The 16,298-nt window shown below is 40.1% G+C and overlaps 3 protein-coding genes across 3 annotated transcripts in view; 1 reads left to right on the top strand and 2 right to left on the bottom strand.

Moving 5' to 3' along the window:
• Window positions 1-3,202: 3,202 nt before the first annotated feature.
• On the bottom strand, window positions 3,203-7,401 carry LOC113414272 (acyl-coenzyme A thioesterase 1-like). The gene is made up of 3 exons (XM_026671068.2): window positions 6,599-7,401; window positions 5,994-6,196; window positions 3,203-4,696 (listed from the first exon to the last, which is right to left on the bottom strand). The coding sequence occupies exons 1-3, from the start codon at window positions 7,173-7,175 to the stop codon at window positions 4,121-4,123; spliced, it is 1,356 nt and encodes a 451-aa protein (XP_026526853.1). The 5' UTR covers window positions 7,176-7,401; the 3' UTR covers window positions 3,203-4,120.
• Window positions 7,402-7,999: 598 nt separating this feature from the next.
• On the bottom strand, window positions 8,000-14,095 carry LOC113414273 (acyl-coenzyme A thioesterase 1-like). Its single transcript, XM_026671069.2, has 3 exons — window positions 12,409-14,095; window positions 11,191-11,393; window positions 8,000-10,089 (listed from the first exon to the last, which is right to left on the bottom strand). The coding sequence occupies exons 1-3, from the start codon at window positions 12,980-12,982 to the stop codon at window positions 9,496-9,498; spliced, it is 1,371 nt and encodes a 456-aa protein (XP_026526854.1). The 5' UTR covers window positions 12,983-14,095; the 3' UTR covers window positions 8,000-9,495.
• Window positions 14,096-15,891: 1,796 nt separating this feature from the next.
• Window positions 15,892-16,298, top strand: part of HEATR4 (HEAT repeat containing 4) — a 48,993-nt gene continuing 48,586 nt past the window's right edge. Inside the window, exon 1 of the mRNA XM_087951646.1 lies at window positions 15,892-16,065. The gene's annotated coding sequence lies outside the window, so the exon portion shown is untranslated. The remainder of the gene's footprint in view (window positions 16,066-16,298) is intronic.

Here is a 16,298-nt window from a genome sequence, read left to right as displayed (position 1 = left end):
ATTTCGAGGCGTTGAACCACGTTGGCCGCAGCAATTCGGTTTACTTTTTTTTTTTTAATGAGACGTATGCGTGAGCGTATCTGTGCGCATGCGTGGGTAGGTGGGTGGAAGCCCTAAATAAGCAATAGCAGAAAGTGACTGTCGTTATCAAGGGAAGAAAGGACAAAAATTGTCGAGACATGTCATGATTGGGATTCAAAAATCCGGAGGAGTTCTCTGATGCCACGATCGTCCGGATTTTTATAGTCCAGATATGATCTCCTTAATTCATTGAATATTTGTTTGTTGTCAGATTATATTTCCGCTTTCATCAGAGCGGTCAGGGTAACATCTGTTTACAGAGGAGTGAAATTCAGTGCTTTTTAGTGATCTGATGCTGTCACATATTTCCCCAAAAGTAAAAGCAAAGATCTTTTTTTTTTTCAACGATCAAGCTTTTGAATGTAAATAGTGTTTCACCTGATTTGCAAAAATGCTGAAGAAACATTTCCTGGCTAAAAATATATTTCAGATCAGAAATTGTATCGGACTATTCCAGATGTAAAGAAAAACAGTAGTATTGGCATATTGTGACAAAACTTTTCTGAACCACTTTCCAATTAACCAGATAAATTAATCAGTATCAGATACATCAGATATATTAAATAACATTAAAGGCCCTTTAAAGGTAGGTCTTTCAGGATGTCCTACTGATATTGGGATTTTTTTTTTAGTTCTTGCTTTTTCCTGATACAGCAAGAAATACTTGTAATACTTTTTCCTACTTTTTTCATTGTTTTAATATGCAGTGCAGCACATACAGGTGAAACTCAAGAAATTAGAATATCATGCAAAAATTCATTTATTTCAGTAATGCAACTTAAAAGGTGAAACTAATATATGAGATAGACTCATTACATGCAAAGCAAGATAGTTCAAGCCATTGTCATAATTGAGATGATTATGGCTTTCAGCTCATGAAAACCCCAAATCCACAATCTCAGAAAATTAGAATATTACATGCAATCAATAAAACAAGGATTGTACATAGAACAATATCGGACCTCTGAAAAGTATAAGCATGCATATGTACTCAGTACTTGGTTTGGGCCCCTTTTGCAGCAATTACTGCCTCAGTGCGGCGTGGCATGGAAGCTATCAGCCTGTGGCACTGCTGAGGTGTTATGGAAGACCAGGATGCTTCAATAGCGGCCTTCAGCTCTTCTGCATTGTTCGGTCTCATGTCTCTCATCTTTCTCTTGGCAATGCCTCATAGATTCTCTATGGAGTCCAGGTCAGGCGAGTTTGCTGGCCAATCAAGCACAGTAATCCCACAGTCATTGAACCAGGTTTTGGTGCTTTTGGCAGTGTGGGCAGGTGCCAAGTCCTACTGGAAAATGAAGTCAGCATCCCCATAAAGCTTGTCTGCAGAAATAAGCATGAAGTGCTCCAAAATCTCCTGGTAGATGGCTGCATTGACCCTGGACTTAATGAAGCACAGTGGACAAACACCAGCAGATAACATGGCTCCCCAAATCAACACAGACTCTGGAAACTTCACACTGGACTTCAAGCATCTTGCAGTGTGTACCTCTCCATTCTTCCTCCAGACTCTGGGTCCTTGGTTTTCCAAATGAGATGCAAAAGTTGCTCTCATCAGAAAAGAGGACAGGTCTGTTTTTCTTTAGCCCAGGTAAGACGCTTCTGACGTTGTTCAGGAGCAGCTTGACAAGAGGAATACATTTGAAGCCCATGTCCAGGATCCGTCAGTGTGTGGTGCACTGACTCCAGCCTCAGTCCACTCCTTGTGCAAGTCCCCAACACTTTTGAATGGCCTTTTCCTGACAATCCTCTCCAGGCTGGGTCATCCCTGCTGCTTGTGCACCTTTTTCTTCCACACTTTTCCCTTCCACATAACTTTCTATTAATATGCTTTGATACAGCACTTTGGGAACATCCAACTTCTTTTGCAATTACCTTTTGAGGCTTTCCCTCCTTATGGAGGGTGTCAATGATGGTTTTCTGCACAACTGTCAGGTCAGCAGTCTTTCCCATGATTGTGATTTCTACTGAACCAGACTGTGAGACCATTTAAAGGCTCAAGAACCCTTTGCAGGTGTTATGGCTTAATTAGCTGATTAGAGTGGGACACTTTGAGCCTAGAATATTGAACCTTTTCACAATATTCTAATATTGTGAGATTGTGGATTTGCAGTTTTCATGAGCTGTAAGCCATAATCATCTCAATTATGACAAATCACAGCTTGAACTATCTTGCTTTGCATGTAATGAGTCTATCTCATATATTAGTTTCACCTTTTAAGTTGCATTACTGAAATAAATGAACTTTTGCATGATATTCTAATTTTTCGAGTTTCACCTGTAGTTGACTGAGGTAGCTTTTAAGTTGAACCACTACTACTGAATTTCAGTACATCAAAGTTTTGTTCAATTTCCAGAGTCCTAAACTGGAATAAAATGTTGTGTCTGCTTGTTTGAACTCACTAATACCAATTTCTTTGCCATCATTAACTACTGTGTGAATGGTTTTGTTTTCTGAGCTTGGGGATAAGACATATTGTTACATATACCGGTAATTTATTCCTGGTGACACTATTATTGTACCCATTTCACTTTGGAAGAATTATTGGTTTAATTTTAGAAGATGTGTTTTTCCCCCAGTAGAAAAGCAAGTATGTTTGTGCATAAAGTTATTGAACTTAGGCGTAATTTTAGAAAGTACTAGACAAGCTGTGAACCATCATGTCATTGTTTCAGTGATATTTCCTTACCAGATACTTTAATGGTAGAGTTTCTAATGTACAGCCTTCACTGGAAAAATTCTTAGAAATTCAGGGAGATATTCAGAGATGTATCTGTCTTAAAAGCAGCTCATGTTGAACTGTATAGCAAAGTCAAACATTAGGAACTGTCCACTTGAAATGTTTTATGATATTTTGTATTAAGTCATAAAATGTTTTATGGAATTTGTCAAATTTCAATTCCACAGGCGTCATAGGTTCTGGATTTTGGATGCATTCTGTAAATTAGCTCATTTGAGGTTCAAAATGTTAGTTCAAAAACTGTTGCTCTACAGTGCAGTTTCATCGAGGTACTGGATACACACAAACAAGAGAATTTTAGTAATATGTAGATAGTGCTTGAGAAATTGCAATAAAATACACTTTAAAGAAGAGTTTTAGTAATACTTCATACTAAACATTAAACGTTTGACAATTTATTCTTAGAACCATTATAAATGTCAATTTAGGTGGTATCAATATGCAGAGCAGATAAAATATTTTTGTCACTATAATGATTGGTGATAAGAGCATTCCTATAGTGAGCAAGCCATAAAAACGGACATACTCTAAACATTTTAATAGGATAGTTTGCATATTTTGGAAGTACATTTTAGTTAAAATTGCAAATTTCAGTCCTAGTAAAATTTGAAATTTTACTATGTGTTATGTTGTTTTTTAAAAATCTGATTCTAACTAAAGATTTTGGCACTTTTGGCAAGGTTGATTTTTGCTGGACTTACACATAAGCTATAATCTGTCTTGGTGTCTTATGAAAAAAGGTATCTGTGTTGTAAAAGTCAGTATAATTTGATTACCAGCTAAAGAAATCTTTCATATTAAATTGGCTAATACCCTTTGCAGGCGACTTCATATAGCATTGTAAATTATAATATCCACCTCTCATTTGTGTTCTCTATTCAAGTTAACAATACGGTACTTGCTATGTGTGCTGAAGTTATATTCCAAAAACATAAAATTGCCAGAAGGCAGGAAATAGTTATATTTTGGATATATGATCTCAAAATGGCAGAAGCCACACTCGGTGCTACTGGCTGTGTGTAATTTGTTGCATTGTTTTAGGAGTTAACTGACATTTGTAATACTATAAACAAAGTGATTCTTCGCTGCAGTACTCTAAATTACATTTCTAAAAAAATATACTTTTGACCACTCCATCTGAACTAACCTCATTTTGTTATCTATTCTGTTCATAATATAACCCAAGGCATATATTTTATATGTTATCTCTGCCCATCCTTCTTGCTCAGTTTCTGACTATTTCTTTGTCTTCTTTGGAACTTTTCTCTCTCAATTTCAGTGTTCAACGATCCACCTGCTCATTTCAAGTGCAAATTCAGGAACTCAAGAATCTTTCCCCAGGAATGTTCCTGCGCGTGGGCGTGAGCTTTGCTCTCTCCACCACTCAGAATAGGCACCCCTAGAACACGGTCTAAAGCTACCAGGCAAACAGGAGAAAAAGATGGATTAATTCGATGGCCTGCTCCAGGGTAGCTCAAGAGATTAAAATTGGCCTTCTTATGCTGGTGTAGGCATGTAGTAGCTATTTCAGCATACAAGGAGCTCTTCCAATTGTGATCATCTTCTCCGACCACAAAAAGGAAGTGGCCTTCTGCCTTTTCAATGGGGATCCGGGACTGTGAATTGGCTGGATTCCTTGGGTCATCCAAAGCCTCATAAATATCAAATATTCCATTGTCCAAAATCTTGATCCTGCTCATATTAAAGCAAAGCCCAGGCAGAGTCTCTTTTCCATAATGAAGGGCAGTGGCAGTGACTGAACTGCAGCCAGAAATGCAGACAGCAGCCACTACTTCTGGAAGGAAGGTCATCATTGACAAAGCCAGTTCTCCTCCTTTCCCAGTTCCAATAACACCAATTCCTGGTTTTTTAACCTTCATGAATCAAAAAGCATGGGTTAAATTATTGAACAGAATTAAAAAGAATGCAAATGTTTTATTAACTATTTTCAAAAAGATATTTATTATATAAATTACGTTATTAATAAGTGCCATTGAGCCTCTCAGGCTCATTTGTTAGAAATATTGGCGAATAAAGAAACCTCAATGAGTAAAAGCTTAGTATATTTATAATAGGACTATATAATGTATCTCTCTTTCAAAATAAAAATAAAATAATATAATCTATCTGCTCCCTCAAAAGTTGCTTTTCTATTTTGTACTGCATACTGCTTTCAGAACGGTAGAGCGATTCCTATATATTAAATTATTTTTAGGGCTAACCTAAACAAACTCTCTTCAAAATATTCTGAATAAAAGATTTATGAGCAAAAGTATAAGGAAAGTTGGGTTGTTCTCCTCTACCCTATCCCTGTGTTGGGGTGGTATAGGGGAGAACAACCCTACTTTGTTCAGAAAATGAATATCTATCTTTGTGTGTGATTAAATCTTTGTAATATGGTGTGATTATTAGGTATGTTTCCATAGTTTTCTTGGAAACAAACCAGATTTTGACAAAGATTTCACAAAGAAAAATGTTTAAAATATATTAAATGAATTTATGTCTTTTGTCATAGAAAATGATTATCACTGAGAATCAAATCAGTACATGAAATCCTATTTTAAACTGATATCTATTTGCTTAGTATCACAATTATGCATACTTTTATACACAAAATATTAATGCAGAAGATTTTGAAACCAGGTTTCTTGTAAACCTAAGTAAGTTTACATCCAAAATTCTCTCAGTAATTTTATGGCCTCTGACTTTTTCTACCTCCTGTAAAGTTTTCCCACTCATTCTTTTTATGTGCAGAAAAATGCCTGGCTATACAAGTGCTGGTCCTGTCCACCTAGCAGTTTAAGAGCATGCAAATGCAAGTAGATAAATAGGTACCAGTTTGGCAGGAAGGTAACAGCATTCCGTGGCTTCAGCTAAGAAATGGAGATGAGCACTGCTTCCTAGAATCAGACACGACTGGATGGGAAACCTTTATCTTTTTACCTTTATACAAGCACTAACCATTTTGTTACCAGTATCTATATGTGGGAGCTTGAACATAACATCTAACAGTAATGTATGTTTCCTGGCAAAACAAGAGGCTGATACTTGCATAAGTTTTCTTTAGTTTCCTCATATATTTTTTTTTCAGAATCCATTGGAAAAAAATTGTTCATGTTGCCTTGGTGCAAATTGTATTATAAACAGAGAAGTTTTGTTCACATCACTCACCTTCGGATGGCGCAACAAAAACCTGGCTGCCTCTTCAAAATATTCAAGACGAAAATCATCCATGGCTTTTGGGAGATCCTCAAAATTAAAATATGGCAAGGAAAGAGCTGCAAAGCCATGGGTTGCCAGAAGGCTGGATCGGAATTCGATTAACCCACCTTCATCACCAAACATGTCTATCACACCTGGAAATGGGCCGTTCCCTAATAGGAGTAGATATTGATCAAATGTGTTGGGCCTGGACATTATTAACAGGATTTTTTAAATTGCTTTTTTAAAATATTGAAATAAGCTCATTTTAAAAGTATTTTTGGTATGACTGCCATGGGTTAGAATTCAATGCATGCTTAATCCCTTGTGTTATGGAAAGGATATTATTATTTCTGCTTTGAATTTGTTCAAGATACCTGAGCTTTGCCCATCAACCCTATCTTTTTTTTTTTTTGGTATCTTACCACAAATGTCCCACTGCTTATTCCCGTTTGGTTGCCTCGACGGAGACTGCAAAAGTCCAGAATCAGTTGTCAAGACAACTGATGGAGGAAATGCCCTAACTCAGGAGAGCCTGAACCACCATCATCGTAAGTTTCTCCTCCTCTACTCACCTGGCGGAAGGAATAAACTGCCTCTTATCGCACCTTCCTTCAACCTAATCCTTCTCACGTCAGGAAGAGTGAACCACCTCTCCACGCTCGTTTGAGCAAGCACCTGTCCGGGGATGGCCCCGGGCTGACTATATTCCTGATGCACCGTGATCTGCACTTTCACGGGACTCTCCACGTCCTCGGGCTCCAGCCTTTGGTAGGGCTTCTCCATGGTAGCGGGGGACAGGCTCCAAAACAGCCCCATGGGCTCAACGCCGACATAATCCCCTCCCCTACAAACATCTCTGGACAGGTCTATTCCCCCCTGCTGATCCGCTTGGTAATGCGCGCAGGCGTCGAAGAGGCTGCCCTGCCCGTTCACTACTAGAGCCCGGAGCGTCACTCCCTGCAAAGGCGCCAGTCCTTCGATCGCCACTTTGGCGGGCTGATCAGCCAAGCCTACAGCCGGAGTGACCGACATCGTTATTAGTCCTCTTCGGTCACAGCTTTTGGGAAAGAACTTCCCCAAAGGGTGGCCCGGCCCGCGCAACGACACCAGGCGGAACTCCCACGCTCTGCCCATCACTCTTTGCCACATGATGGACTCCCCGGGAATGTCCGGACTCTTTGCACGAGCCGCTTGAACGTCGGGACTAGAAGCAAAGCTCGGTGCCCTTCTCTTCAAGTCAAGATACTCCAGGTTAAGGCGCGAGAGACCGTAGCAATCGATCGCAGAGAGCAGGCTTCCGAAACGGGGAGTTCAAGGTCGGATTTGGATGCATCAGACTAGTAGTCAAACTTTGCGACTTCAGGAGTTATGAGACGTCTTACCAAGCGTTAGCAATTTATTTCACTTGAAACATTTCACCAACAGTGCAAAAACAGTGTTCTCCGCGGAATCACACATATTTCGATCTGCAAATACTGGTTTAGAATTTCTTGAACTTCCAAACTCATTTTAACTGAGGAGCAACATTCATGTTATCTTACTAATTTTAACAAGGGCAATGAAATTTGATAAGGATAAAAATAAGAACAATTTAAAAGCAAGGTAAGAAAAATTTAGAGCAGTTGAAAAAAAGGCAAGTTTCTAAATTGGACTGCAGCTAGAAATCAGCAGCTTGCTCCAGTCACATAACACAGTAGTAGGCAATTTGATTTTTCTGCATGAGTTGTATAATTTAGGATGAGTTAATTTATACTGTCAATCCTGTATCTACTATCTGAAAGATAATGAAATGATTGGTCATTTTCTCCAGTTGGCCCTTCACAGAAGCAGCAAATACATTCACATCATCTTCTGGATGAAGTGCAATTTAATTATGTTTGCAGATGAATATTATACTCTTCAGTCATATAAAGTTATTCGCCTTTCTTGTAATAAAAACTTGGAGAAAACATGAAACATTCTACCATATTCACTTCATTTTTTTACAGTTAATTTTTAATACTGTAGGTTTTATATAAATTCAAAATAACTTAGTCATTAAAAGTTAAAAGACAAAATTGCCAAATTGTTAAAACTACTTATCTATTTGTTCAGATATATTGAACCTACAAATAATTTTTCTGCCTAATTTGGAAGAGTAAAATCAGCATCTGTCAAAAGCAAGTCAAAGTGACCATGTGACTGAAACCCCCCCCCCCACTACATATGTAAAAAGTGGGTGACTTGGAAAATGAGGAGGGGACCCTCAGTCTGGTGGAGAGGTTAGCATGTTATTGGGGAAAGATTCAGGGGATTGAGGGTGGGCAGGAAGATTACAAGCAGTCCTCCACTTATAACCACTTTTTTAGTGACTGAAGTTGCAATGGCACCTCAAAATGTGACTTTGGATTTTCACACCTGTGACACTCATAGCAACACCCATGCTCACATGATCCACATTTGGATGTTTGGCAACTTGCATGTGTTTATGACAACTGCAGTGTCCCAGGGTTATGTGATCACCTTCTGCAACCTTCTAACAAAAAGTCAACGGAGAAGCCAGGTTCACTTCTCAACCATGTTATTAACTGCCGTGATTCACTTAAGAACTGTGGCATGAAAAGTCATAAAACGGGGCAAATTCATTTAACAACGGGTCTTGCAACAGAAATGTTGGTCTCAATTGTGGTCAAAAGTTGAGGACTACCTGTAACGCCTTGACAAGTGCAGGCAGGCACAAGACCCCAGGGGCAGGTCACTCTCAGAGAATGTGGGCTCAGTGCTTGAATGCTGTTCCTCATTCAAGCCTAGCTGGGGCTCCAAAGGGAGCTTCTGGTTATTCTTGAAGGTCTGGTGCAATCTAGCTGAAGAACTTAGTTGTCATGTGGAATGAGAAGGTGGCTGGGGCTTTGATCCTGATTGTGTACATACGGTCTCCTCCCTCCCACCCCAATGGATCCCAGGACTTTTCCTCTGTGGTGTTTGTATTTGAATTGTATATATAGCATTACATGTCTTAAAGCAAGGCTCTTCAAACTTGGCAGCTTTAAGACTTGACTTCAACTCCCAGAATTCCTCCTCCAGTTATGTTAGCTCAGGAATTCTGGGAGTTGAAGTCCACAAGTCTTAAACTTGCCAAGTTTGAAGACTCTTGTCTTAAGGTTTTCTGGGGTGGTTTCCATTTAATCTTTGCTCACAACCCAGGGTTGCTGTGGGGTGGCCCTGTAGATTTAAATAAACCAATTAATCAAAATCATACTGTCGTGGCCACCATCTGGTGCTCTTGCCTGCATGCAGATCCTAGTCTTCAGGATTTTAATTCAGAATGCAGAAACAATATCTGAAGACATAGATAAACAACATTCAAAATGGGATTTATCACCTCCGAGTTTTCTTCTTCTTGCCCCCATTTCATATCCATTCACCGCATTATTCTCCCGTCTCCAGTATTTAGCTTAGTATGCTGCAACCCAGCTCGTCGCCAATTCATTCAGAGTTTGCTCGTGTGGTCATTGAGGGTTTCATGAAAGAAGTCTTGAATCTGCTTCCAAGCATCCACCTGCGCTGCTGCATGTGCTCTAGGTTCCCCTCCCCAAATCACTGTTTTGCCCACCAAAAAGTGGACTGAAGTAGGGCACAGTGGTGTATAAGGAGGTTCAATGTAATGGCCTGCTTCAGGATAGCAAATGATTCCAGGTTTATCTTTTCCGTGAGCTTGTAAACGTTTGGCAGCTTCATTGGCAAAAAATTCGCTCTTCCAATTATGATCGTCTAAGCCCACAATAAAAAGAAAGCGTCCCTCAGCTTTCTCCAATGGAATTAAGCTTTGGCGGTCAGGACCCTCAAGTGGGTTGTTTAGGGCATCAATAATGTCGACGATCCCATTCTGATCAATTTTGACTCGATTTATATTAATGCCAAGAGGTGGGATAGTGATATCCTTATAGCGTACTGTTGTAGCTACATTGGCTATAGAACCATTAATCGTGACTATTGCTGTGATGCCTTTTAAAAATGAGGCCATGGAAATACAGATGTCACCCCCTTTGGAGTGTCCCAACACCCCAATTCCTGGACCTTTAACCTAAACGGAAGGAAGGAAAGAAAATCAGATTCACACCGTTAATAATGTTTCTATCACATGCTGATCCTATTGCTATGTTCATACATCAATTCTAAATGAATAACCAGATGGATCTTTTTTAAGCACTGCATATTATTGGTTTAATCAGAAACTTACATATTAAGCCACATGCTAAGCTAATATATGGATAGATTTTGCTGCTAATCAGGATTTTTCTTTTCAACTGATAACGGATAGTTTTGTCATATGGGTTGTTCTGATTTAGAGAACCCAATTTATTTATTTAGAAATTTATTTGTTGTGTCCAATGACTCTGGGTGGCTTACAGCAGAAAAACATTTACGGTAAATCATCAGATATAAAAGAACAAAGCAGATAAAGTAACACGACAGCCTAGGAGGGAGCCAATTTCATTGGGGGGGGGGATTACCTTTTAATTAGTATTAATCAATGACCTCCAGTGTGAAGCTCCCCCACTGGGTTTCCACGCCATCCGGCAGAGCCAGGTCTTAAGGCTCTTGCGAAGTCCGGAGGAGGAATAACTTGGCTGCTAAGCAAAATGATTGCTAAGTGAAATCGTAGTTGTCTTATGACCTTACTTCAGTTTTCCTTTGCTTTATAGAACTGCAAAGGTCATAAGTGCCAGGAATTAATTACTTTTTCCTCATCATGGTAATTGCAAATGGTTGCTAAATGTATCAGTTGCTAAACAAGGACTTCTTGTAAATGCAATTATTTACTGCTTGAATTATCTAGGACAGACGTAGCCTTTTTACAGTCCAGGGGCCATCCTTTTACTATCCCAATCAGTGGGGGCAGGGGGCGCAGATGGCAGGTGGGGGGATATGTTGTAGTGGGCCTCCACAACCGTTCCAATTTCTCATTGTGGTCCTTTGGGAAAATTAATTGCCCATCTCTCATCTAGGTCGGATAACATAGCAGTATATATAGTATTCCTCCCTTCCAATTTTCTCTTTGACAATCATTTTGTCTGGAAAGCTGAGCTGAGTCTGACCCCAATTGACTGAATACATTCCTGTGGCTAAGAAACCAAAATCTCAGCTAAACCTTTTTGCAAAGACCGTGAATATAACAACCTACCACTGGGTGTTTTAGCATATAATTGACAGCTTCTTCAAAGTACTCGAGATGCAATTCCTCCATGTTCTTAGGAAGATCATCATACCCATAATAGGCCAAAGCTAATACAGCAAAGCCATGATTTGCTATCAGACACGCTGAACTTTCTGGAACCCCTCCTCCAGTTCCAGGTATCTGAATGATACCTGGAAAAGGGCCTTTACCTGCAAGAAATACAAAGCCAGAGCAGTTGTTTTTAGTTACCTTAGATTTCTTAAGAACTTAGCATACTTTAAACAAAGTCCTGCATCAAAGATAAAGCACAAAAGGGCACATGGCTTGATTCAAACAACTGGCCAAGCGATAATATGGTTTCATTGTTTAGCCCATTCTGTCACATAAAGCTAGCCACTGTGGTTTGGAAATCAGAATTTATGGTTTAGCATGTTACAAAAAGCCAGTTAGTAGTGATTTATAAACCTCTATTAAATCACCCATTATTTAGTAAAATGTGTGAACAAAAAGGCTGAGTACGTACAATGCATTGGCTGTTCCTAAATTACAGATCCCAGGGCTAATGTAATGATGGTGTATTGTATTCCACTGATTTTAATTTCAGAAATCATAGAGCCAATTTGCTGTAGAAGTTGAAGGCACCAAAGTACTAACTGGGGAACTTTGTTTTCTAAGCCTCTCTCAAGAACACAAGAGAACTGTGTTCCCGAGAGAGGCTCAGTCGCTCTCTTCTCAACTCCAGAAAAAAAAAAAAGCAAAGGAAGCCATTTCCAAAAATGGTGTCCAAAAAGCTGCAGGAAGTCATTTGGAACCAAGACTGACTTGAAAGCACACTAAAAAAAGGAATTACGCCTTATTCAATCTTACTTCCCAAGTTCATATAACACACTAGGCTGAAATATGGCCGCATTACAGGCTGTGATTCGACCTGTAATGCTGGGTAAACGTTGGGTAAATATGTAAACGTCAGCTACAACCAAACTGACTTCGAACAACGCACTGAATCTGAACAGCCTCAACCTGTCTGATTAGTTATACCGTAGCTCAATTCAGCGTGACCGGGAGAATCCCAAAAGTGGATTAATTAAATCGCTCTTGGCTGATCCTGCGGCACATTGAGTATATTGTAAACAATTTGTAAACAATTGGCAAATCAAATAAATAAAATAAATAAAAATAAAATATTAATAGGGTAGTTTCTGTGGTAAGGTCCCCGCTGTTTACCGGGAGGCTGGAAAAGAACGGCCCGGATATTCCCTTCCCGCACCGGGAGTCTCTTCACCCCGTCGCCCAGGAATCTCCGCTCGTGGGAGCTCTTGGCCAGGACGCGACCAGGCAGAGACGCTCCCAGCCTTTCCAACACCTCCAGCTCCAGGCGAAAGGGGCGTTCGACGTCGCGCTTCACCAGGCGCCTGTGGGGTTTTAGCGGCTGGAGAGACCACAGCAGGCCCATCGGCTCCAAACCCGAGAAGCTCCCGCCTTCGAGCGCCGGCGAGCGCTGCAGATCCAGGTGCCCCTCGCCGTCTGCTCGGTAGAAGGCGTGCGACTCGAAGCGCTCCCCCCTCTCATCCTCCAGCGACGCGCGGAGCCCGATCTCCTGCTCGGGCCGGAGCCCTTCCACCGAGATGGCCAGCGGCTGATCGAAAAGGCTGTGGTCGGGGGGAGAAAAACGGAGACGAGGCTCCATGACACAAGCAGAGGCGGAAAAGCGCGCTCGCTGCGCCCACCGGCTCCGCCAACTTCCGAAACTCACAATGGAGGTCCTTCGCGGGCAGTGACTCAAGCAGATCCGTAACATTTTGCTCGTAAGCAAGGCCACGCCTTGTTGCCACCGCGACTAAATTAATTCACGCCTCCGCACTTCTGGGCCAAAGCAAAGAACCTTGGAGGAGATGCCAATCGAGTCTTCGCAGCCTGACCTTGCGATGAGCATGGCCTTCCTTCTTCCGCGTTGCACTTACTCCTCCTGTCGCGCGTTCTTCGGGGTTGATAATTTGGTCAGAACGAACAAATCGGCGGGAATATTCTGTTTTTCGGTTTTAGATCATTTTAGTTGCAGCTAAGTTCCACTGAACTTCCTGGACTCCACTGCTATATAGACATGTAATAATATTGTTCTCAGATAAGTGTGTTTAGAATAGACCAACCGGCCGTATTTTTAAATGTTAAGAACTTGCAACACAACTCAGCAGCTCAGCCAGTGCGTCACAATCCTAAACAACTTTTAAAGTTGTGAGGACTTCAATTCCCAGATTTCCTCAGCCAGTATTAATGTACCATAAGTGTAGCTAATAAATGGTTAGGGTTTATTTTTTATTTTTTGGGCGGCACAGAAATCTAAACGTTTAACCTACCGTGCAACTCCATTACAGTGAGTAAATGAATAAGGCTAAAATACAGAGCATCCCCAAAGTCTTACTGAAGTTGTATAGAAGTCCTTTTGATCATTTTTATGGAAAGTTCTTTCCTTACCTTAAATCACTGTGTTTGTGGTCCAGATTGATATTTGATGCAGCAGATATATTAGCAAAGAATAAACTGCATTCTGAGCAATGAGTTGCTGTCTTAAGCATTCTCTAGAGCTCAAAAAACAAATGAATAACTTTTAACTTAGTTTTAAGCACTTGTCATGTATTTTTTTCTTTAAAAATGTACTTTTGTGTCTTGTTGCTTTTGGGATTTTTCCCCCTGTTATTTTAAAAACAAAAATAATTTTTAAAAAAGCTTTCTCTAGGATCTTCCTCATTTGACTCTAACCATGGTAGAAAGATGTCTTCATTATTGCTTTTTTAGGGCATATCCTTGTGGCATTATATGTCTGCAGCAAATCAAGATTTCATCAAGATGATGACACAATCATGTGATTAAACTCCACCAGACATTTGATGCAAGTGCATAAATCTTGATGTTTGCCTCGTTGTGTTCTCCCTAATCTATCTTTCTATCTTCACTTTGACAGTAAGAGAGAGCAGACTTGTGCTTTGTAGAAATATCTGTTTCTAACCAGCATTTTCCATTCTTTTCAATACATTTATTCTGTGGATTTGAGTACAAGTGATACAACTTCCTCTGTCTGGTCAACAAGCTTGGAACCCTAATGATACAGCTGCAATAGCTGTTCATGCACTGAATTCTAGTTGCCGTATTTATGTGCCTTAGGGGAACTGCCATTTTAACCTTAATTCCAACTTTGGTGGCACTATCATTACAGATGTGCTGTACTGAACATCTGCTCAAACCCATGCGCTCCCCATGGAACCCATAGCTATTTCTGGGTCTACCAATCATCTGAACTTCTTGGTTGCTTGGTGTCACTGCTGCCATCTCTGCTTGCTTTCACTCACTCCCATTTGACCCTGTGCCACCCTCCATATTTTTAACCTGTCAACTGGGCTACTTTGAATGTGGGTTTGATGCCTTTTTGAAAGAACACTTGGCCCTTGTTCAGAAATACCCTAGCTAGCAGGCTAAAAATACAAAGGAAGAATTGTGTTGAGCAGGAGCACTGGAAAAGCTCCTTCTTACTTGTTAACTCTGTGTTGGCCTGGAAATAATTAAATAGGCACACAAGAAGCCAAGGACTTCGTTGATAAATGAATTTTGCTGCAGACAAGATAAGCCATTACAAAGGGATTCCGCTTGAGTTCTGTGCATCAAAAATGGCTTCTTTTCAAAGCTGGGGGTTGTTTGTCCTTTTTTTCACACACGCTATATAAGGTGGGTGTCTCTTGGGGGGGGAGGCTTGGTTCCATCTGCCTTCTGCCTTGCTAATGACTAGTGATATCAGATTATTTTCCTGATAGTACTGGTGGTAAATGTTGTGATCACAATCTGTGAAACTTCAGTTCTTTGGATCTCCTATGTAGGCTTCTGCAATCTCCAAGCACATGTAAAAAAAAACAGTATTGTACAGTAGAAGGCAAAGAAACTTTACAGTTCTGAATTTGCTTTCTGTAGATACTGCTGGTATTTCTGCAAGCAATTTTCAAAGCAAACACAAAGTAATGAAAAAAACTTCATAAAGTACTTACAAACAAGCACAGAACTTTGTAAAGTACTTACAAACAAGTAGAGTATCATCAATGGTTTAGTAAACCCTAGAACGCCTCCTGAAGTAGAGTATTATAATGAAAAAGAACATTTTTAGCTACTGTACTTAACAAAGGCAACTACAGTACTCTCTACCTCAAAGCAACAGGAACCAAAGAAACAACCCAGGCAGCAACCAGAGATACACCCCTCTAGTCCTCCGTCAGGCAGCAATGACAAGAAAACAAAAGCATGCGGGGGGGGGGGGGGTGCATGCACAACCACATGGATTTCAGAAATTGCCTGTCATAACTGTGGGCAACTTCTGGGTCCCAAAGAGAAGTTGCAAGATAAAAAATGGCTGCTGTTTTAGAAGTGACTGAATCCAGATTACATGACTGCAGAGACCTGTTCTTGGTCACAATTTTGAACCCCTGTCGTAAGTACACTTTGGGATGCATTTGCAATCTCAAATAGTCATTAAACAGCCTATCATTCCCCGAGGATTACCTGTAACTCACGGGAATGATGTTCCATAAGGAAGGAACCACGACATTCAGAATGCCCTTTTTCATACTGTCACCAGATATACATGTAGATCTACTTAACTAAAACTTCAGGTCCTTGCAAATATATTTTGCAATGGTTTCCCTTGTTATCCAAGAGTGGCCTCTCAGATATTTGCTCACCTTTGCTCTCATTTAAGACAAATTTTCTCTAAATGGTCAGAGCTAGAGAGAAAATCAACTAATCAACAAATGGTCAGAATACAAATGCATCTGTAACTAGGCAACCACTATAAACAGCCAGGAACGAGTCCCAGCAAGTTGGAGTTTTAAAATAATTTGTAAGGTAAATACAATGCTTTGTTTCCGTCATAACTACCTAATAATGTTTAAGTGGAATTATTGAAATGATTATTTTAATAGCTTGGAAATTCTGAATTTGTTCAATTTGGGAGTCTGCTTAGAAAAAAATGGAAGAGCTTATGAAATTTCTGATTGTCATTAAAATAGATGAACGGTCACAGTATTAATGTTAATTTAATGTAGGGACTTACAAATACTCATAATGGTAATGAATAC

This window comes from Notechis scutatus, chromosome 1, assembly GCF_049901735.1.
Source record: "Notechis scutatus isolate UNSWTSFEM ecotype Mainland chromosome 1, rNotScu1.2, whole genome shotgun sequence".
Taxonomy (NCBI): Eukaryota; Metazoa; Chordata; class Lepidosauria; order Squamata; family Elapidae; genus Notechis; species Notechis scutatus.
The sequence above is the reverse complement of the archived record's forward strand: the minus strand, read 5'-3'. Positions and strand labels throughout refer to the sequence as shown.

Bases quoted from the DNA above. Each gene is read 5' to 3' on its own strand.
- LOC113414272 (XM_026671068.2), bottom strand. From the start codon at position 7,175: ATGTGGCAAAGAGTGATGGGCAGAGCGTGGGAGTTCCGCCTGGTGTCG. The intron at 6,197-6,598 runs GTGAGTAGAGGA...TACTCCTATTAG, and splicing joins CAGTTTATTCCTTCCGCCAG to GGAACGGCCCATTTCCAGGT. The intron at 4,697-5,993 runs GTGAGTGATGTG...TGATTCATGAAG, and splicing joins TTTTGTTGCGCCATCCGAAG to GTTAAAAAACCAGGAATTGG.
- LOC113414273 (XM_026671069.2), bottom strand. From the start codon at position 12,982: ATGTTACGGATCTGCTTGAGTCACTGCCCGCGAAGGACCTCCATTGTG. The intron at 11,394-12,408 runs GTAAACAGCGGG...TATTTCTTGCAG, and splicing joins CGTTCTTTTCCAGCCTCCCG to GTAAAGGCCCTTTTCCAGGT. The intron at 10,090-11,190 runs GTAGGTTGTTAT...CCTTCCGTTTAG, and splicing joins ATATGCTAAAACACCCAGTG to GTTAAAGGTCCAGGAATTGG.